Source organism: Aedes albopictus, chromosome 3 (assembly GCF_035046485.1).
Source record: "Aedes albopictus strain Foshan chromosome 3, AalbF5, whole genome shotgun sequence".
In the NCBI taxonomy this organism is placed as follows: domain Eukaryota; kingdom Metazoa; phylum Arthropoda; class Insecta; order Diptera; family Culicidae; genus Aedes; species Aedes albopictus.
Genome location: NC_085138.1, coordinates 69,905,186 through 69,928,361, shown reverse-complemented (window position 1 = coordinate 69,928,361; position 23,176 = coordinate 69,905,186). Strand labels below are relative to the sequence as shown.

Sequence of the window (23,176 nt, the reverse complement as noted above, 5' to 3'; positions counted from 1 at the left end):
TTTATTAAAAAAAAAATTATACATGCTAAAGCATCTTCAAAATATACCTAGTTTCGCCTCAAAGTAAAAGACCGAATTGGCATTCATTACAATTCCAATCCATGCGTTGGAAAGACCATCACAAATTACAATTTTTTGATCATAAACCAACATTTTGTCATAAATTTTCCAAATATTGATCAATTTTCAAAATTTTTGGAGTTCTTATTCGAATAGGCTTTGAACAACCTTGACACCCGAAAGCAAAAAAAATTGAATTTAGCTCAAAAACTTGAAAAGAAACTCTTGCCCCACTTTACTCTACAACTTTTTTTGTAGGAGTAGTCATTTTTTAATGAAACACATTTGAAAAAAATAAATAAAAAAAAGTTTAGCCCTTTTCAAAAGTCAGTCTACAAAAAAAAAAGAGTATGCTAAGTGGCTTATCTGTGCAAGGTCTACACAACAAACAAGTTCCGTTGTAATCTGCGAGGGTGCTGCAAGTTGGCGCAAAAACCGTCAAATACAGTTATGGTTGAATCCATATTGTAAATAGGATGATATTGGGTATTATCGGCAGATTTATTAGTTCATCATTAGGGGTTTTTGTCAGCCAAATTGCCTGGAACTTGGTAGGGTGCCTGGACCAGTTATCACACTACCTAAGGAAAACTATTTCTACAAAAATAAGAAGAAGACCGACAAATGTCATCGATATGTCAATTGATGGATTAGTAGTCAAGCTTTACAGGAAAAATATAGAAACTGAGCCAAATTCACTTTAATTATTTATTACGGTGTGTGCCAATGATACGAACTCTGTACCAGTTATGGACACATTTGTTAATTTGGGTTCCACTTCGCACTATTTACATGTATTCCTTATGATATTAGCCATAACTGGTGCACTATGGCGAAATAGGGTGCAAGGAAGCCGAAAAGTTAAGAAAAATGATTTATTTCTATCATAATTTGAGCAAATTGTGAAGTTTGAATGATTGCAATCACCTTTTGTGAACGTGATCTGTTGTTCTTAATTTTTTAATTGTTGATTTTCATCATTAAATGTTGAAAATCAACTATGACGAATTTGTGGTACTATAGCCATAACTGGTACACTGAGCCTAGTATAATTCAGCTTGGTTGGGAAAGATTTGAGGCCAACTTTGACATCAACAGCTTCCGAAAAAAAACATGATGAAAAAAATAAAACGGCCAAAAATACGTAAGTTTCCCTATAATATATTCAGAAGGCTGAGGAAAAGATTCATTCCAAAATTTTGCCTTAAAATCGGATAAAAAATGACCGAGTTATAAGTGTTATAACAAGTTGAAATTGCCGTTCCCGGTATTTAGCAAGCATGCATGCCAGTGCGAGTGTTTTTTTTATCTGCTCAGAAATCACTTTCTGCCTTTAAAAAGTAAAAGCTGTAAATTTCTGTTCTCGGCTTGGTCCATAGATTAGAACCATTAACTTCGGAACCATAAATCAAGCCAAATGGTTTCATAAAATGGCAAACATGCGAATCAAAAACCAGTTCGAAACATGTTGATCATTTTTTTCCTGGTTCTACCGGTCATTTAATGTAGTGGATCACTTTGGATAAGTAATCAAAACAAAAAAGAAACTGAAACTCATCAAAAACCGGCAGAATCTAGCGTTGTCGGTTCCTTTGGAAGAGGGATGAAATCGATTTCAATAATTTGGCATGACTATTTTGCTCCGGTCCAGAGTGCGCTACTGTGACCTAATGTATGGATGAGAAACAAGTTTTTGGCTTTTATAATACGAGACTCAACCGGAGGATTCACGGATGACTGGCAGATTTGAGGAAGTTCGATTGCACTTCCAATTATCCTTATGGATAGATGTGAATAATTGATAATTATTGACAAGGGGTTCATACAGTTTTTGGATAATATTTACGCCGCAATTCTAAAGCCGACTTATGTTAATTCTGATCTAGTCGAGGATTTATTAGTGTTTCTCAACGCCAAAAGCTTCCTCACGTCAAAAGTGCCCTTGATCAATGTGTTGGTTAGTAAGAACTATCGTGATTAATAGCTGTAACGTACACAGAACACCTATTCGAGATGCATGGTCTATCTCATGCAGTTAGAGTGAAACACCAGAGGAAAGAAGTTTATTTTTTCATTTCTTCAAGGTGATACAATCTCCCAATTATCAGTGATGTAACGTAGCCTGTTTTCAAATATTTGACTGCCCATATTCGCATAGGTGACGTAAACGCCACATAGGTCAAAATCCACTTTTTTAGCTTAACATATCCTACACCATGTATAGCATCTGCTCCAATTTAAAGAAAAATGTGTTTGTTCTAAAACATATGAGTATATTGAAAAGAACGTTTTGACGTAACCACCATATGGTCGCAATACTGACGTCTGTGTACAAGAAAACTAAAATCTCCCCATAAAACGTGATTGAACATAATTTATTGAGATGATTTATTAAGATAATTTATTGACATAAACATAATTTATATTTAAGATATCTAATTATTTGATTTCAGATGCCTGAAAATCATTTTCAATATCAACAACTTTCATAGTGAATATTATCAATTAGGTTTAATACTTATTATGGATGCAATGTAGATACTGAAACATTTATGATGCTTTGACAACAACATGCGAATACATGCGCGCCCTACCACGAAGCCAACGGCTCCTTCCTGGTTCTCTGCTAATATGGTATAAGTTTGTAATTTCTCTGGCATACGAGCTACGTACCCAGCCCACTGCAGCCTGCCGTGTTTTATCCGCTTCATTATACATCAGTTAACCGATTTAGTCAGCCTGTTTCGGGGACACATTTTTTGTTCTCCTTAAATATCTAAATAGATTTTCAAGCAGTAGTTTAGTGATGAACATGATTGAATTAGTTAAAGTTTGACCGTAAGTTAATGAGAGCAAAAAGTTTGTGGGGCTGACAAAATTGGGTTCATACTGTATCGATTTATTTACATACTTGGTACAATTCGTGCAACACCGCCAAATGCCGTGCTTCCTAAGTATAGAATCCAAACACATCATGTATGAACAGTTATATTTTTTGTATGGATGGTTGTGGTAGATCTCTATCGCTTCCTCTGAATTACGACGTAAACTCCTCAAACTTCCTTTCAGCTACTTACTAAGTGCTTGAAACCCGATACGTGAGTTTTTGTAACACCTGATTGATTAATGAAATAGTAAACTCATGGTTAGCCATGAGTAAAATCATTCCACAGCAAAACTATTATAGGTTTTACGTTTTGTTTCAAATCCATCATTGAAACCATACTACTGAACTGTTGTGACTTTTCAGTCTAACAAAAGTGAAACGGTCAGGACAGTTGGTCCGGTCTGATTTAAAGCCGACTAACAGTGAGTCTTACTACGATGCCCACGCTTTATGGTACGCTCGACCGCACTATCAGATAGTTCACATTTTCAGAATGTGACGTTTCTGAAACCACGGTTAGTACATCTTCTTTCGAGTCGGGACTGCTGCTTATCAACAAAAAATGTATTTAACGCACGAATATGGACATTCAGCCGGAGACCCGGGTTCGATTCCCGTTCCGGTCGGGAAATTTTTTTCGACTCCCTGGGCATGGTGTATCATTGCACTTGCCGCACAATATACAAATGCATGCAATGGCAGGCAAAGGAAGCCCTTCAATTAATAACTGTGGAAGTGCTCAAAGAACACTAAGTTGAAGCGAGGTAGGATAAGTCTCCGTGGCGACGTAGAGCCATATAGAAGAAGAAGAAGACGGACATTCCGGAAAAAAAAAATCTAACACGTGTTCAGAAAACGGGTACCGTAATAGCTAACATAGCGGTCATAGCAATCTGGTTGTTACGTCAACTTATCCGTGTAATCTTTCATCAAAACGACTAAATGGTCGCATAAGCTGACGTACACGTATTAAATATGTAAAAATTACATGAAACATCTTAAAATCATTGCAGCTCACTTTTAGTAGCTGTAATCCACGAAACTGACAGATTACACAGCGCAACATTTTTTTGTCTCAAGAGCAAACTTATGTGTCTCCGAAGGATTTTGGGCCGCTGAATCCAAATCCGGGCTCAGATTTGCTCCAACACGTCACAATTTTGAGCTATACCTCAATTTATGGGGCAAAATATGCGATTTTGGGCTTTTTTGACTGCAAGCCATTAAGCAAGGAAATATTTTTTTTAAGCAATCAAAAGGTTAATTGGTCAATTAACATCTAAGTTAACGACTCATGCAAAATATTTCGTTTTACCAAATCAAATTTGATAGATTTAAGCATTTTATTAAACTTGAGTAATCACCGTGCAATATTAATAATTGGGTTGCATTGGCTTTTCTCGGTGACAGGTGATACTAAAACAGCGTTTTATACGTTACGCGTTTCGGCCTACTATTCTTCAGCCTTCCTCAGACGCCTACAATACATTTATTAGACAATTACAATTTTCGTCAAATTCTTACAAAAAGGGGGGGACACTTACAACATGCTGAATGCGACCTTACAGCTTGGTCTGTCACTATTAACTAATTTTATCTTACTATACTACCAGGGGAACATCCTACTCAGCATGTACTTCGTTCGTTTCGTTATCGGTACTGTTCGTGTTTTGCGCCGTTCGTGTCTGCGTTCGTGTTCGTGGTTCCTCACGAAGCCGAGCCAATAGTCCGTTGTACGTGGAGTTAAAATTGCCGCATTCTCGTTGGAGGTTCACTGTTTGCTGATCGCCTTGCTTTTTTATGTGAAATACCTCCGCGATCATCCTTACCTCCGGGTGTTCGATGCGCTCCAGTACTGTCGTTTTCTCGAAGTTGAACACGTGGCCCTCTTCGATGGTGTGTACCGCCAAACCCGATTTTGGATTTCGGTTCCTGCAGTCGTTGCGGTGTTCCGCCATCCGTATCTCCAGCATGCGTTTCGTCTGTCCTATGTACACTTTTCCATCGTCGGTTCCACATGGTATCGAGTACACTACCTTCGTCTGCTTCCCTGGTGGTATCGGGTCCTTCATTTGGCTAAACACCATGTGTTTAATTTTGTTCCGTGGTCGGGAGGCTAGGATTATGTTGTTCCGCTGTAGGGTTTTCCTCAGTTTTTCACTCAAACTTGGTATGTAGGGAGCTGACACAAACTTTTGGGGCTGGTCTGCCGTACCTGCTTCTTCCAAACAGTTGTAGTGTTTGTGTACACGTTTCTTTCGTACGCGATTTACGAACCATGTGGGGTAGTGGTTTTTCCGCATGATTCGTGTCGCGTGGTTTAGTGCTTCCGCACGTTTATCTCCACAGGATAGTTTGATCGCGCGGTCAATGAGCGCGATCGCCGTATTTTGTTTGTGTTGAAATGGGCTTTTGGATTTGAAATCCAGATACCTACCGTCGGGTTGTTTGGGAAGCCACGACGTAGTAATTTTGTTCTCGGTACGTTCTAACATCATGTCCAAGAATTTCATTTTCCCGCCCACTTCATGTTCTACTGTAAACTGTAGACGATCGTGGAAACTGTTGAACGTGTCTACGATCGTTTGAATGTGTTCCCTTCTCGCGACACACATGCAATCATCTACATACCGTTTGTACACCCTCATTCGTATTTGTTTCGCCTCCAGGTTCTTTATGCACTCCTGTTCCAGTTTCTCCATCACTACGTTGGCGATTACTGGGGATAGTGGCGATCCCATCGGGACTCCGTACGTCTGTCCATATACCGTACCTTGGTATACGAAGAAGGTTGACTCGAGTACTACCTTTACCGTCTTCATAAAGCTTTCCTTGTCTATATTTGTGTGGGTTTCTAGCTCGGTCCATCGTTCCTCTAGGCACATCAGAGCGTAGTCCACTGGTACATTTGTGTACAGCGATACCACGTCCAGGGAAAACAGCTCCTCTCCTTCCTCTGTCTGCACTCCTGTTATTTCGTTCGCGAAATCGAAACTGTTGCGGACGTGGAAATCCGTTTTTCCGACTACATTTCCTATTATGTCCGACAGGTATCCGGCTATGTTGTAGGTTGCCGATCCTATCGTGGAAACAACTGGTCGGAGTGGTCTGTTTTCCTTATGTACTTTCGGTAGTCCGTAGTTCCGAGGTGGGTTGCAGCTCGATTCTTTCAATCTTCTTTGGGTTCGGAAGTCGATATATTCCTTTCTACGCCATTCATCGATGATACCGTTGATTTTCTTGACGATCTTGTTCGTAGGATTTGTCCGTAACTTCTTGTACGTGTTTTCGTCATCGAGAAGCGTTTTCATCTTCCCGTGGTATTCTTCCGTCTCCATGATGACCGTTTTACTGCCCTTATCCGCTCGTGTGATCACCAGATTCGGGTTTTCCTTCAGGTACTTTCGGCTCTTGATGACATCCTGTTGGATCCTTTCCTCCGGATGGTGACGGGGTTGTCGATGATAGTTGATGTGGTTGATCATCGCATTGGAAACATCCGACCTTATCTCGTCCGCGTTTTCTTTGTTCTGGATACTTTTCTCAATACTTGCCACAAGCTCGATGTACGGAAGGTTTCTGTTGTTCTCCACGTTGAAATTTGGTCCCAACATGAGAGTCCGTTCCAAGTAGTCGCACCGAGAAAAATTTCTACTCAATGACTGAGTTGGCCTTACTCAGAAATCGAAAAATCCTTTGTTTTCTTACTCAGTTTTGGCTAAAAGTGGGACAACCCATTGGCAATGGGTTGTCCCACTTTTAACGGAAACTGAGTAAGAAAACAAAGGATTTTTCAATTTCTGAGTAAGACCGGCTCAGCCACAGAGTAGAAATATTTCTCAGTGCGGGAATGTCCACAGTCGTCGTGTTTTCAATCCAATTGGATTCGCCATTCATTTCTGTTAGCCGGCTCGTCTTCATTCTCGACATTTTTCTCATCTCTCTCGTTCTCACTTTTTCGTAGACGACTGCTGTCTTGTCTTCCACCATCTTACGTATTCTTCGTGTGTCCCTTTCGTCGAACCTTTCGTCCATCTTCCGGCTCATCGCTTGTTTTATCTTTCTTGTACTTGCCATTGTACGTTTGGTATCAGCTATCATTAAACTCAGAAGACGGATTCGGTGTTTGAACATCACTTTCTCCAGTTCTCGGCAAGATGCTTCATTGTCCATTTTGAGATTGTTCTTGGTTCTCAGACATGGCGGGACAATTTTGCACCTTCTGCAGTTAAGCAAAAACTTCATCCTGTTGTTCGACTTGGCTAGGCTGATCGACACCTTCAGAAAGCGCCAGATTGAGCGCCTGCTGTCTCCTCCATACTTTCGCTCAATTTCGTTGATTAGCAACATCTTTCTTGGCCAATTGACTTTTAATAAACTTGAGTAATCACCGTGCAATATTAATAATTGGGTTGCATTGGCTTTTCTCGGTGTCAGGTGATACTAAAACAGCGTTTTATACGTTACGCGTTTCGGCCTACTATTCTTCAGCCTTCCTCAGACGCCTACAATACATTTATTAGACAATTACAATTTTCGTCAAATTCTTACAAAAAGGGGGGGGACACTTACAACATGCTGAATGCGACCTTACAGCTTGGTCTGTCACTATTAACTAATTTTATCTTACTATACTACCAGGGGAACATCCTACTCAGCATGTACTTCGTTCGTTTCGTTATCGGTACTGTTCGTGTTTTGCGCCGTTCGTGTCTGCGTTCGTGTTCGTGGTTCCTCACGAAGCCGAGCCAATAGTCCGTTGTACGTGGAGTTAAAATTGCCGCATTCTCGTTGGAGGTTCACTGTTTGCTGATCGCCTTGCTTTTTTATGTGAAATACCTCCGCGATCATCCTTACCTCCGGGTGTTCGATGCGCTCCAGTACTGTCGTTTTCTCGAAGTTGAACACGTGGCCCTCTTCGATGGTGTGTACCGCCAAACCCGATTTTGGATTTCGGTTCCTGCAGTCGTTGCGGTGTTCCGCCATCCGTATCTCCAGCATGCGTTTCGTCTGTCCTATGTACACTTTTCCATCGTCGGTTCCACATGGTATCGAGTACACTACCTTCGTCTGCTTCCCTGGTGGTATCGGGTCCTTCATTTGGCTAAACACCATGTGTTTAATTTTGTTCCGTGGTCGGGAGGCTAGGATTATGTTGTTCCGCTGTAGGGTTTTCCTCAGTTTTCACTCAAACTTGGTATGTAGGGAGCTGACACAAACTTTTGGGGCTGGTCTGCCGTACCTGCTTCTTCCAAACAGTTGTAGTGTTTGTGTACACGTTTCTTTCGTACGCGATTTACGAACCATGTGGGGTAGTGGTTTTTCCGCAAGATTCGTGTCGCGTGGTTTAGTGCTTCCGCACGTTTATCTCCACAGGATAGTTTGATCGCGCGGTCAATGAGCGCGATCGCCGTATTTTGTTTGTGTTGAAATGGGCTTTTGGATTTGAAATCCAGATACCTACTGTCGGGTTGTTTGGGAAGCCACGACGTAGTAATTTTGTTCTCGGTACGTTCTAACATCATGTCCAAGAATTTCATTTTCCCGCCCACTTCATGTTCTACTGTAAACTGTAGACGATCGTGGAAACTGTTGAACGTGTCTACGATCGTTTGAATGTGTTCCCTTCTCGCGACACACATGCAATCATCTACATACCGTTTGTACACCCTCATTCGTATTTGTTTCGCCTCCAGGTTCTTTATGCACTCCTGTTCCAGTTTCTCCATCACTACGTTGGCGATTACTGGGGATAGTGGCGATCCCATCGGGACTCCGTACGTCTGTCCATATACCGTACCTTGGTATACGAAGAAGGTTGACTCGAGTACTACCTTTACCGTCTTCATAAAGCTTTCCTTGTCTATATTTGTGTGGGTTTCTAGCTCGGTCCATCGTTCCTCTAGGCACATCAGAGCGTAGTCCACTGGTACATTTGTGTACAGCGATACCACGTCCACGGCAATTTTAACTCCACGTACAACGGACTATTGGCTCGGCTTCGTGAGGAACCACGAACACGAACGCAGACACGAACGGCGCAAAACACGAACAGTACCGATAACGAAACGAACGAAGTACATGCTGAGTAGGATGTTCCCCTGGTAGTATAGTAAGATAAAATTAGTTAATAGTGACAGACCAAGCTGTAAGGTCGCATTCAGCATGTTGTAAGTGTCCCCCCCTTTTTGTAAGAATTTGACGAAAATTGTAATTGTCTAATAAATGTATTGTAGGCGTCTGAGGAAGGCTGAAGAATAGTAGGCCGAAACGCGTAACGTATAAAACGCTGTTTTAGTATCACCTGTCACCGAGAAAAGCCAATGCAACCCAATTATTAAGCATTTTATGTTAGTATTAAAACTTGCATGCAACTTTTGGAGGGTGACTTGTATGTGAAATATCGTACCTAACATAAATCGCTTAAAACTATCAAATTTGATTTGGTTAAACGAAATATTTTGCATGAGTCGTTAATTTAGATGTTAATTGACCAATTTATCCTTTGATTGATTAAAAAATATATTTCCATGCTTAATGGCTAGCAGTCAAAAAAGCCCAAAATCGCATATTTTGCGCTATAAATTGAGGTATAGCTCAAAATTGTGACGTGTTGGAGCAAATCTGAGCCCGGATTCGGATTCAGCGGCCCAAAATCTGTCAGAGACACATAAGTTTGCTCTTGAGACAGACCAAAAGTTATTTTTTGTTACGCTGTGTTATTTAATTCAAATAGTCGGTGCATATGTAAATCCGGAAAAAATCTATAAAATCGTGTTTTCCCATCAGAGCAGACGTTGGGGGTTACATCGACTATGCGAATATGGGCAGTTGAGCCAATAATGGCTGAAGATTAATTATGAATGGTTGAATCACAGACAAACAGACGTAACATTTAGAAAACATACCTTTAAAAATCATCGCTCAGTTACACTATCACCAGGTGGCACGATATTGCACGAAGCACTGAGCTTCACCATATCGTTAACAGCAGGCGCTAGTGTGAAACGTCAAACGCAAACAAAAACGATGCACGCGCCTCTGGTTGTGAAAGTAACAACGGAGATTTAAAATGATCGTTAAAACCGTGGGCGATTTTGTCAGTGTTACATCTGTTAGTCTGTGGTTGAATGTTGTTAATGGGTACATACCATGACACGCTTATGTCCAGGAAACCAAATATTTCCTATTCGATAAGTTTCTTGACCCGACTGTAAAGAGAAGTCACTATGTAGTGTGTACGCATTGACCTATATCACGGCCTAACTCATTATCCGAGCTCGCTAAGATAAGATCATTATTCCGGAAATGATACAAACATAAAAATACTCTTGCGCGTTAATTTCTCACAGTCATTGTTATCTTAACCTATCTGCAAGAGCACTTAGAGCCAGCAATCCATCTCCTAGATCCTAGATTGGAAAACATTCGCAAATCACTCGGCACTCGGCAACCTGCTGAATCGCCCCGTGTAATTCGTTCGACCGCATGCCCGCCTGCCCGGGTGCTACACCTACCACACTGACTGTAGGTAGGTAGGTATATCAGCAGCACTACTGTGCTGACTCGCCAATCAATGGGTAAAAACCGCATCGAAGGACGGAACATCTTTAGTTGGATTGCCCGCTCGGCAGCAAGGTTCAACTTCAGCTAGTAGATAGGTGAGGTGTGGAGTAAGTAGGCAAAATAATCGGATATGTACACTTTCGCGGTGCCACCAGAAGAAGTGCTTGAGCTTCAAAACATCCATCGGAGCAAGAACTGCCCGCCGCCAAGAGAGCAAGTTCTCCTTGAAGCATCCAAAGATTGGCGCTTCAGTGCAAACATACTCATATCTTCTACATAAGCCAGTAAAACATCGATCATCCACACCGCAGCGTACTCCACGGCGCGGCGGTACCGACGCACGGCAGGCGCAATGAAAGGTTGAGAGAATTAGCGAAACGGTTTTTGTTTGGATAGAAATTTAGCACTTAGGGTGTGAGCCACTCTTTTAATTGCTTTGGTAGTTCGGTGGCTTTTGTTGAGCTACATGACAGGGACGATGCTCAAAAACATTGGCAAGCGGAAGTAAACCGGTCGAATGCGACTAAGAGTTATTTCTTGTCGTTTTTACGTAAGCACTTGTACTCGAACTCGCATGCACTGTGGGTCAGGTGAACGGAGAAAAAATACTAATAAATACAAGAATATAAGAACAAGAAAAATTTCTGATAAATAATTACTAGGATCGCTCAGATCAAAAAAAAAATATTTTGAAATTCAATCTCCATACCTTTGTTATGGGCTGCAAAAGCCGACAAGAAGCGTCTAACATAGCTCTGGTCATCACAAGTTCCTACCTCATGTTTCCACGGGTCAATCGATGACAAAGACCACCAGCTAAGAGTTGTGTGCAACTGTGGTGCATCCTGGACACTGTTGTCGTACCCGACTAGAAAATTGTAACAAAAATATAGCATAATCCTACTAAATTATGATATTTATAACTCATTGGGATATAATCATGTTCAACATCCTCGGTCTTTTCAAAATACTTTTACTCAATCATATCGCATCCTGTTATAAATGTTGTTTGATAACGCATTGTATTATAATTTAGTTCTGATTCTTCGGTTTTTGAAAAATATTGTAACAAAATTATATCAAATTCTAATAGAAACTAGTAATCCTGAGGGTAAAAATTTATTCCATATTTTGTTATAATTGTGATATGATTATAACAAAATAGGTTATAATCCAGTGTACTTTTTGTTACAATTTTAGTTATCCTGGATCTAGTTTATAACATAATTAGTTATAGAAAAATATTATAACATCATAACACACTATGATATAAACTTGATATAATTTTCCAGTCGGGTACTGACTTCAATAGTCCATCAAATTAAAAATTATTTCTGGTAAACCCTTCCATGAATACCATGAATTAGTTTTTCACTTTTTTTCTGATTAACGTGGAACACGCATTCTTGCAGGAATACCTTTTATGAGTTCAGTAAGAATTCATAATACAGATACAGATTTTCATACTCAGCCGCTAAATACCTGAACAGTTGCTGTTGCTGACGCTCGGAACGTACATCCTCAATCTAGCTAACGTCAGAAGGACAAAAGTGCCCAGGCTGAACTACCAGCTAAGCACACAACTCTTAGCTGGCGGTCTTTGTCATTGCTTGTCCCGTGGAAGCGAGAGGTAGGAACTTGTGAGGGCCAGAGGTATGTTGGACACTCCTTGTCGACTCACCAATTTGATGTCCTTGTTAGGGGACGGCTTGCGTGTTTTGTACTAGATTACTCCTGTTTGAAGCGCTACTAATGCACATTAAATTTAGGGACAGTTTCACAAACCTGAGTATAGCATACGATACAAAAATACGACTAAATGCAAACGTAACAAGTAAGACCTAGTGGTGTTAGTGCTGTGAGTGAGGTAATGATTGATGGGAGTTGATGAAGAATTTAGGTGGGTCTAGTGGTTAAGGCTAAGGATCGCCAAATCGGAGACGGCAGGTTCGATTCCCGTTCCGGTCGAGAAAACTTTCTCGACTCCCTGGGCACAGTGTATCATTGTACTTGCCTCATAATATGCAAATTCATGCAAAGCCAGGCAAATAAAGTCCCGTAAAACGGGGTAACTTTGATAGTGCGACAGGCATTGTATAGTTTATCTTATAACTATGGTTCTTTCAACCAGTTAAGAAAAAGGCAAACGTAGATCAATTCTATACATATGAAAGTTCATCTAAGACGTATTTTCATTAAAACCTAGTTTATGTACAACTTTTTGGATTAAAAATATAAATTGTTGATATTTTTGTCATTTGTCAACCCCTTCAAACAATCTGCTATATGACTTCGTTACAACTATTTTTTCAATGGATGGACTCTTATTCTCGATAGATTCATCATAGTAGATTCCAAATCTGGCCTTGAATATCTTAACGAAGTGTGTTTTTACGAAATGGGAGCAATTTTGTAAATTGGGATATGAATCTACATTAGTATGGGACACGCTTGTATGGAAAAAATGAATCCTCGCACCAGTCGACTTTTTTGATTCCATTTAGGTCCCATATGAACTGTACAAAATTTCAGCGCAATCGGTGCAACTATAATTTAGCGCAAGCGGTTCAAAGTTTGCATAGGATTTACTATGGGAAAAGTTACACTTTGAACCAAAAAATCCCAGAGGTCGCCCTTTGTCTCCTTAATTCAAATCGATTAACGTTTCTTGTAGGAAAATCATTTATGAAACTTTCCTTCGAAGACCGCAAAACGATTGGATGCATGTGGAAAAAGTTATTGATTTATTACCGATTAGTGATCCAACGCACGGCTTTTTGTTTTGTTTATTAGCAGCACTGCTGCTGCCGTTGTTGAATGGGGCGGCGGGAGGCATCACCACCCCCAGAAACAGCAGCAGCCAAGGCAGCAGCTACAGTGCTGCTGATAAATAAAAACAAAAAGCCGTTCGTTGGATCACTAATCGGTAATAAATCAATAACTTTTTCCACAAGCATCCAATTGTTTTGCGGTCTTCGAAGGAAAGTTTCATGAATGATTTTTCTACAAGAAACGTTGATCGATTTGAATTAAGGAGACAAGGAGCGAAATCTGGGATTTTTTATCTGAAAGTGTAACTTTTCCCATAGTAAATTCTATGAAAACTTTGAACCGCTTGCGCTAAATTATAGTTTCACCGATTGCGCTGAAATTTTGCACAGTTCATATGGGACCTGAATGGGATCTAAAAAGTCGACTGGAGCAAGGATTTGATGTTTGTCCCATACTAATCTACATACGTCGATAAACGCCTAAAAGTATGCAATGCCCTTGTAATTTCATGTAGATAAATCTGTGTTGTTCAAAATTTGTTAATAAAACATTTAAAAAACTACCAGAAAAAAAAACTCAACATGAATAGCATGTAGTCATATGTTAATGTACCGGTCAACAAATATTTTCACAAACACAATAGGGGGATTCACTAAACAGCGTAATCTGATTAAACTGATTAAATGTCGCGATCACCAAGGCAATCTTTGATTATTTCATTCGCAAAATCCAGGCCCGGATTTAAGGGAGGGCAATGGGGGCAAGTGCCCCGGGCCCCCCGATTGAGGGGGCCCCCCAAGATTCCAAAAGCACTATATGTATTTTGATCAACGAACTCATATCCCAAGTAACAATTTCATTGCTGATTGGTTTTCTTTGATTTTTATTAGGGTTTTATTACAGCAATATTTAAAACTCACAGTTTTATGACTGCTTTTATGAAAACTATCGATAAAATGTTTTATAGTATACTTGAAGATATCCATAAAGACATATTTTAAGAGTAAACAAAACTTTCCTATATGTAAACCTTCTGGCAATCATTATTACCACAATAAAACTGTTAAAACTCTCAACAGATGGCGATCCGTTTGATTAGTAATGACATCTGTTGATGGAAAAGCAGAACTACGACACTGCTAGGTTTATTGCGGTCATCATAAAAGTAAACTTGCTTTCGTTTTATTTTCGCTGATTATGGTTGTCGCCATATTGAAGAATTAGCTAACGTGAATGGAAAGTAGTTCATTTAGCTCAAATTAGCAATGAATTGACAGTTTGCCACCATTTCCATAACATGCTCACATAAATAAACTCTCTTTGCTGAGTTTTCTTGTGATTCGACATAGTTTTACAAAATTCACAAATTGATTTATTTCATTCCAAGATGATAATATTCACTATTTTCAAAGCGCATTAATTTTATGATTCTGAAACCCCAATATTCACGGTAAATTCGAATGCGCATAAGCCTACCAGCACAATAACTACTAAAATATTGCTTTGAAATAATCGCTTTCTACTTACGAATGATGTATCCTCCTGTACTTACGTGCTATCGAAGAAGCTTCTCTGCATCTTGAGCTGTCATAGTTTTTGTTGATAAAAAACAACAACAATCGAGAATTTTTCAACTAGGTTTTAAAACGGGTTTATTGCTACTCTTAATGCAGTTTGCAAAACCTCTCCGAGAGTGGTCCACTTAGCCGGAAGATGCTTTTAAAGAGGTTATCAAGAGGTTTTGATGTATGATTCAGTTTTATTGCAAGTTTTATAGAATTGGTCATGAAGATCTCTTGTAGAGCCGAACAAAACTTAAAATGTTACTTGGGATAAAATACAGTTGTTCTTGAATAATTGTAATTGGGTTACCAAAAGTATCGAGATTATTTCATAATCTGAAATTTGACTTGAGAATAAATCGAAATCCTAAACTTCGTGATTTTTGGTGCACTGACACTATTTTGAGAATGGATTTACAATTTTTTGGGATATTTTCTTCAATATGAGCTGCCATTTTAAAACCATAAAACTGTTTTGTCAATTTATTGATAAATGCAAAGCAATTGAAATTAAAAAAAAAAACAACAACTAAACGATTCAATTGTTTCTCCAGAGAGGTATATAATATAAGGTACACCGGGGCAAGTTGAAACGGGTGGGGCAAGATGAAACACGAAGTTTTGAAACAGATTTCAATACAATTTAGAAATTTTTCCTTCGCTAAAAGATTGTTTGAATCAAAAACATTGTGTTATGGCGATCAAACTGTTTATCATCATTAGAAAACATCATGTTAACCCGCTGTTTCATCTTGCCCCACCCGTTTCAACTTGCCCCGGTGTACCTTACAACAATTGGATAGAAAGAACTTTCTTGTTTATTTTCGCGTACACGAGTTTCTCAAAAACCTCTTGAAAGTTTTTATTGAGTTCCGTAAAAAAATTTAAAACGTTTCTTAACAAAACCAAAGATTTTTTTTTCAGAGTTAATTAAACGATGTTTGAGTATCAACAGAAATGTCATTTCATTGATAGTTTAACAATTCAATCACTTATTTGACAATGATTGTGCATGCTTCTGTTGATCATACGATTATATTCTGAAAACCCCTACTTAATACCCATCTGGCTCAGTTCGTTGTGGACGGATGTTGTTATGGGAAAGATATGATAATTATTAAAAGAGATATTTAGGAAATTCTGATCAATTTTGGAAACCTAAAACATCTTTTAGGTTTAGGTTTAGGTTTAGGTTTAGGTTTTACATATCTATATTTTGAGTTTCACCGACGTTTTGAGAATTTATTGCTACAGTTGTCCCCTAAAGACCTAACTTTTTTCATTCTAAGTCTTGAAGTACTCGTATAATATTGCAATCGCAAAAAACCAGTAGAAATTAAAAAAATGCGAATTACACAACATTGACAAAACAAATTAATATAAAGTTTACATCTTTAAAATCTTGCTTTTGGGGGCCTACTCTAAAAAGTTTGCCCCGGGCCCCCCGAAGCCTAAATCCGGCACTGGCAAAATCATGACACATTTCAAATAAGCAGAAAATCATGGCTTACGCAGCAATTCAATCTGTTTAGTGAGTACCCCAAATGATTTTTAATAGCTAAATCCACTGTGTTTTTCACTCAGTACTCCCCAAAGTCATTTTTATATGTAGAATTTAGTAAAAAACAATGTTTTGATATAAAAAATTCTATATGATATTTTTCACAAGGTTTCACTCATCATGTTCATACTCCTAAGATTTCAATCTGTGATTATTTTTAAAGATTTGATGTGTTTTTCAGGGCATTATCAAAGTTACTCCAAAATGAAAGTATGATTCTCGCTCATATGGAAAACTAAAAGTCACCCAAAATATTTCAGAATATCGAATCTTTCATTTGCAATTGATAACTGATACTCCAGTACTTGTTTTAAAAATATAAAACTCGGGGAAATGATGTTACATGGAAAAATATTAAGAAAATTCGCTGAAAAACTATCAAAGTTACCCCGTTTTACGGCCCTTCAATTAATAACTGTGGAAATGCTCAAAGAACAATAAGTTGAAGCGAGACAGACCAAGCCCCAGTGAGGACGTAGAGCTAAAAAGACGAAGAAGAACAATATGACGAAAAAGAAGAAGAATTTGTTTATCTTGGAACACTTGTGGCTATGACGTTTCCCGTGAAGTGAAAAGGCGTATTGCAGCTACGAATCGGGCGTATTATGGATTACGTAACTAGCTAGGTCTCGTAACTTGCAATCTTAAACGAAATTCACTCTATATATGACACTGGTACTTCCGGTTGCCCTCTACGGTCATAAGAAGTGGACGGTAAAGGAGGTAGACTGAAAAACCTTCGGAGTTTTTAACGCAAAGTGCTGCGGAAAATAGAGAGTGGCGCAGACGCATGCATCACGAGTTGTACCAAGTGTACAAAGATGCGAATACTGTGAATCGTACGGCGGACTTCAGTGGGCTGAACACGTAGTGCGAATATCGGAAGAAAGAATAGCGAAAACAATATTCAGAAGTCTCTTAGCGGGTCGACTGAGAAGTTTAATGCAGGATTTCAACGGCTACGCAGTGTTTAATAAGGGAAAAAGAGGATTATTGTTTGCCCGACGTTTCGACACTGGGGTTTTGTGTCATCTTCAGGGATAACTGATTATCAGTTATTGGTCTTAAGTTTCGTCTAACTGTTTGGTAGATTTGTTGTTGGTACATGACAATTTTCGCATGCCTAGTTTTGCAACGGACTGTACTCCATTATTGATGCAAATCTACTAATTATACAATATTCAGAAGTGAATCAGATAGAGCTCGGCGGCTTCGTGGGCGGCACGCGGTTGAAAAAGATCATCAATCCCTACACGTTCGGGGAAACTGGAAGAACATCGCCCAAGACCGATGAAGATGGTGCTCTACTACACGCTCGACGACGGAGTAAAGCTACTTTGTAGCCAACAAGGTACCAAAATACCGTAAGATTTCTTCTAAACATTCCTCTAAAAATTATTTATTAATGTATTCCTTCCTTTGCACTTATTTAAAATTATTTCCACGATAACTACAAGGGAGATCACCACAAATAGAAATTTGCTGACGATTTTTTTCAAAATTCTTCGGTTTTTTTTTATAGAAAGAAGATTTTTGAAAGATTTCCTATAATGATTTTAGCGAGAATTGTATCAGGAATTCCTACAGTTATCCCTTAAAAATGCATTCTCATCCATTTATTTCTTTGAAAATTTCTCCAGGAGCTCTTCCAGAAATTCTTTGAGAAATTCCTCCAGAAATATTCCTTGAGTTTTTTTCAGGAGTTTCTGAAATTTCTCAAAAGATTCATCTTGAAACTTGTTCCTAAAAATTCTCTTGGAGTTCCTTCAGTGGTTGTCTTGGGCAATTTCTTTATGGATTGCTACAGAAGATCGTGCAAGTGTTTCTTCAAACATTTCTGAGGGTTTTCCTCCTGAAATAATATCAGAACTTCATTCACGAGTTATTTTTTTACTTCTACCGGAATTCTTCTAGAAATTTCTAGAAACTTCCAGGAATATCTTCAGAAGATACAATTCCAGAGCAAAATAGTTATGGAAATTCGAAGATTTTTAGGGGATTCCATTAGAAATTTAGAAATTTTTCAAGAAACTCTTTCGGAAATTATTGTTGAAATTTCTTAAGAGGTTCTTTCAGGTGTTATTTCATGTACACTCAAACATCAATTTGCGCTCAGAACGCTATTTGGGAATTAGTGCGTGAATCAGAGGAGCGTTTTTTTTTACAGTTTTAGAATTAGTTTGTGAAGATTGAAATTAGTTCCTAGCCTGTGAAAAGGTTATAAATTATTTAATTAAAATCAATAATTTAGCAGTTTTGCTTAGTTCAGTGGTTCTCAATTGGGTTAACCAACGGTCATGGGCCAAGCGAATTTCTCAAGAACCGAAGGTGTGAAGATGAAGTGAAACGGTATTTAAAATTTTTCGGATTCTGCACTTATGACAGCTCTTATCATAATCCTTAATGTCACGGGGTGTCACGGGTCAGAAGAAATTTTCAAGAACCGAAAGTTTTAGGAAGAAGTACAAATGTTTTTTTCGGATTGATCATCTCAAGGATCAGTATTTCTAATATAGATATGTTGAAAAAATAAGTGGTTTCCAAAATAACGTTACGGGCCACGGGAATTTCTGAAGCACTGGGATTTCAGGGGTTCTCAGGGGGTCCCAAGAGGTCTTAATGGCGTTTAGTGTCATTTCAGGGGATTTCAGGTAGCTTCAAGCGCGAAGTGCCAGAAGTTCTCAAGAAGTTCCAGAAGTTCGCCGGGGCGTTCCAGGAGGTCGCAGGGTGTTCCAGGAGGTCACAGGGGCGTTTCAGGTGTTCTCAGAGGTTCTGGAAGGGTTTCAACAGGGAATCCAAGGGTCTCGGGGGCGTTTCAGGGGTTCGCAGTGGGTTGGAGGAAGATCTGTATAGGCCTCAAGGGCGCTTCAGACGGACGAGGTGCATCTGAATGGCCAAAATTTTTTCTACATGGCTTATGAACAGACTCATACTAATTACTAGATTATTATACGCCAACCTCAGCTTGGGAACCACTAAGCTTAGTAACACACATTTGTTGTAAGAAGTGATCCTTGAGGACTCCTATGACTTTCGGCTTTTTAGAAATTACCATGACCCGTGACCCCAGATTGGAAACCTCTTAGTTTAACATTAAGATCCATAATCCTAAAAGCATTCACACCTTTTCCTAGTTGTTTCGGTTCTTGTGAAAATAGCATGGACCGTAACTCAAGCTTGGGAACCACTGAGCTTTGCAGTACTGTATCAAGATTTTTTCTTGAAATTGAACGATAATAATGGGCATGAAATCATCCATCCCGGGAAACCCGGGAACTACGGAAAAATTAAATCCCGGGATTCGGGAAATCCTGAAATTGCTTAATCCTGGGAATTCCTGTCCCGAGACGTCCCGGGATGGAGTGCTGGAACCATAATCCAAAAAATGAATGAACTTGACTTGGTTATAGCACCAATTGCCCAAAATAGTTACACCTGCCCAAATGGTACAATACTCTATCACATGTAAATTGTTCCCGAATACCTAGAACCCCAATTTACGCTTAACGAGCGTAAATTGTGGAGGGATGGGGGCTGCTGTTCGTTAATTGTATTTGGTGCAAGAAAGTAAGTGCAAATTGTGGTTTAGTGTATTCAGGGATCTTTCAAATATTTAAATATAGTAATTCCTCAAGAAAATTCTCAATAGATTCTTCGGGTAGCCCCTCAAGAGTTTCTCCAGAAGTTCCAGAAGGGATTTCTTGGAAGTTATTTGAACATTTTAATAAAAATATTTAAAAGAATTTTTTCGGTGATGCTTCAGGAACTAGCATGTATTCCTTGGCAATTCCAAGGACTTTTTCAAGAAAATTTTCTCTGAATACTTGCAGAGGATTTTCCAGTTCTTCCTGGTATTCTTTCAAAGATACCTTCAAATAAAATTTTTTTAGCGATTCCTAAGGACTTCTTCCAGAATTAATGTTTTATTTTTTCATGATTTCCTAGAGAAATTTTCTTCAAGCAGTCCTTTGAAGATTTTTGAGCACTAATACCATCATAAATTGTGTTAGGGTTTTTGCCTTTCTCGTACACTAAGTGTACTGGAAAGGCTATATGTTCACTCCAAAAATGACTTTTCGATAGAAGGCCCGGAGGGTCGAGTCACATATACCAATCAACTCAGCTCGACGAATTGAGGTGATGTCTGTGTGTATGTATGTGTGTGTGTGTATGTATGTGTGTGTATGTGTGTATGTGTGTGTACAAAAAAACTCACATCACATTTTGGCAGTAAACCTGAACCGATTTTAATGACCGACGGTTCATTCGACGGGGAATCTGGTCCCATTGTTTCCTATTGAAAATGGTTTGGATCGGTCCAGCCGTTCCGGAGTTATGACCATTTAGGTGTTCCGGATCGGTACCCCAGGAAGGGGCCAGATATGAAAACGCTACAAACCCATCCATGCGACACATCAAACTACGGCATTTTCGAAGACTTGATGAACGGTAAGCAGAAAAATGGTCTCAGACCATATCTGAACCGGTAGTGTCTCGGAACCGGTTCCGGGTGTCCCGCCGGAAGTGGCCAAACATAAAAGTGCACTAAACCCATGCATGCGGCATATTAAACCGCAGCTTTTTCGATACCCTGATGAACAGTAAGATGGAATACATTCTCAGACCATATTGGAACCGGTAGTATTCCGGAACCGGTTCCAGATGTCCCGCTGGAGGTGGCCAAGTATAAAAGTTAACCAAACCCATGCATGCGACATATCAAATAGTGGCTTTTTTGACATCCTGATGAAAGGTAAGCAGGAAAATATTCTCAGACCATATTTGAACCGGTTGTATTCCGGAACCGGTTCCGGGTGTCCCGCCGGAATTGGCCAAATATGAAATTGAACTAAAACCATGCATGCGACATATCAAACCGCGGCTTTTTCGATAACCTGATGAACAGTATGCAGGAAAGCATTCTCAGAACATATCAGAACCAGTGGTGTTCCGGAACCGGTTCCAGATGTCCCACCGGAAATGGCCTAACAAAAAAGTGGACCAAACCCATGCGACAAATCAAATCGCGGATTTTTAGGTATCTTGAATGGCAAAAAAAAAGTTTCCGGCCATATTTGGAACAACCGGTAGTCTCTCTCTCTCTCTCTTCTTGGCGTAACGTCCCCACTGGGACAAAGTTTGCTTCTCAGCTTAGTGTTCTATGAGCACTTCCACAGTTATTAACTGAGAGCTTCCTCTGCCAATGACCATTTTGCATGTGTATATCGTGTGGCAGGCACGAAGATACTCTATGCCCAAGGAAGTCAAGGAAATTTCCTTTACGAAAAGATCCTGGACCGACCGGGAATCGAACCCGTCACCCTCAGCATGGTCATGCTGAATACCCGTGCGTTTACCGCCTCGGCTATATGGGCCCCACTAACAACCGGTAGTATTCCTCACCGATTAAGGGTGCCCCATCGGAAGTGATTAAATGTAAAAGAGAATCAATCCCATAAATAGCTGTTTTGGTAACCTGATGAACGGTTAACAAGAGAAACAATCGTAGACCACACTTTGGAAAACCAATACTGTGCCGAAACCGGTTCCAGGTGCTCCGCCGGAAGTGGTCAAGTGTAGAACGGAACCAAACGCATGCACACCGCGCATTAAATATCGGCTTTTTCGATGACGCGCAGAACGGTCAGCAAGAAAAGTCTCAGGCCACTTTAAGACTACCGGTAGTGTACCGGAACCACTTTCGAGTGTCTCGCCGGAACTGGTGAAATGCATAAATAAGTGTTTGACAGTACATCAAATAGCAGCTTTTTTGATAACACGATGATCGATTCGTAAGAACATAGCCTCAGACCATATTTTAGACAACCGGTAGTGTCCCGAAACCAGGTTCTGGGTGTCCCACTGGAAGTGGTCAAATGTCAAAGTGATCTATACCCACCCATGCATGAGATAAATCAAATCGTGTTTTTTTGGGTAACCTAATGAACGTTAGCAATGAAATAGTCTCAGACTATATTTGGGAGGCCCGGTGTGCTCCGGAACCTGTTCCGGTACCGCATCGAAAGTAACCAAATGTACCATGCAACATATTACATCACGGCATTTTGAATAATCCGAGGAACGGTTAACTAGAAAATAGGCTCACACCACATTACAGAATACCGGTAGGGTTGAACAACCAGCGTTTGGTGCTTCGCCGGAACTACGAAAGTAAATAAAATCAATGCAACCGATAAATATGTGTAAGTGAACAAAATCTTACAAATTAAACCCACATACAAACAGACGTCGCACTATACTCACTACCTATCGCTCTTGTTTTCAACGGTATAGCCCAAGATATAGCCCAAATGTTCAGAAAAAAATTTTGTGATCTGTGATTGTGTAAAGAGTTATAGCTTAGCTTGTTAGTATCGTCTTGATATTGATCAGCCTCCAGTGTTAGTGAAGGTGCTCAACAAAGTGCTCAAGCAGTCAACTGAGAAGTCTGATATTTTTCAGCCCTGCTTATACGTTGAACATAACGTCGGACTATGTGCAATCATTAAGTTTTAAGTCAATTCAAAGATGTCTTTGATAAAATGCTTGCTTTTCTATAAACATACTCGGATTCAGAAACACTTTGACTTACGTTGTCGGAAAGATTGTGAGAACATGTTCGACGAGAAAGGCACTATCACCACTAGGTGGATTAATTTGGGTTTTTTTCTAACAGTTTTCCAGAGGTATCTCCACGGAATCAAAAATTCTCAAAATTTTATACAGTAATTTCTTTAGGAACTCCGCCAGTACCGTTGTCTTCACTAG

General features: G+C 39.6%; 2 protein-coding genes across 2 annotated transcripts in view; both read right to left on the bottom strand.

The window, feature by feature from the left end:
* Positions 1–23,176, bottom strand: part of LOC115254164 (soluble guanylate cyclase 88E) — a 538,233-nt gene that overhangs the window by 136,088 nt on the left and 378,969 nt on the right. The gene's annotated exons all lie outside the window — the stretch shown is intronic.
* On the bottom strand, positions 4,570–6,561 carry LOC134290239 (uncharacterized). Its single transcript, XM_062857312.1, has one exon. It carries the CDS (start codon positions 6,559–6,561, stop codon positions 4,570–4,572), a length of 1,992 nt encoding a protein of 663 aa, XP_062713296.1.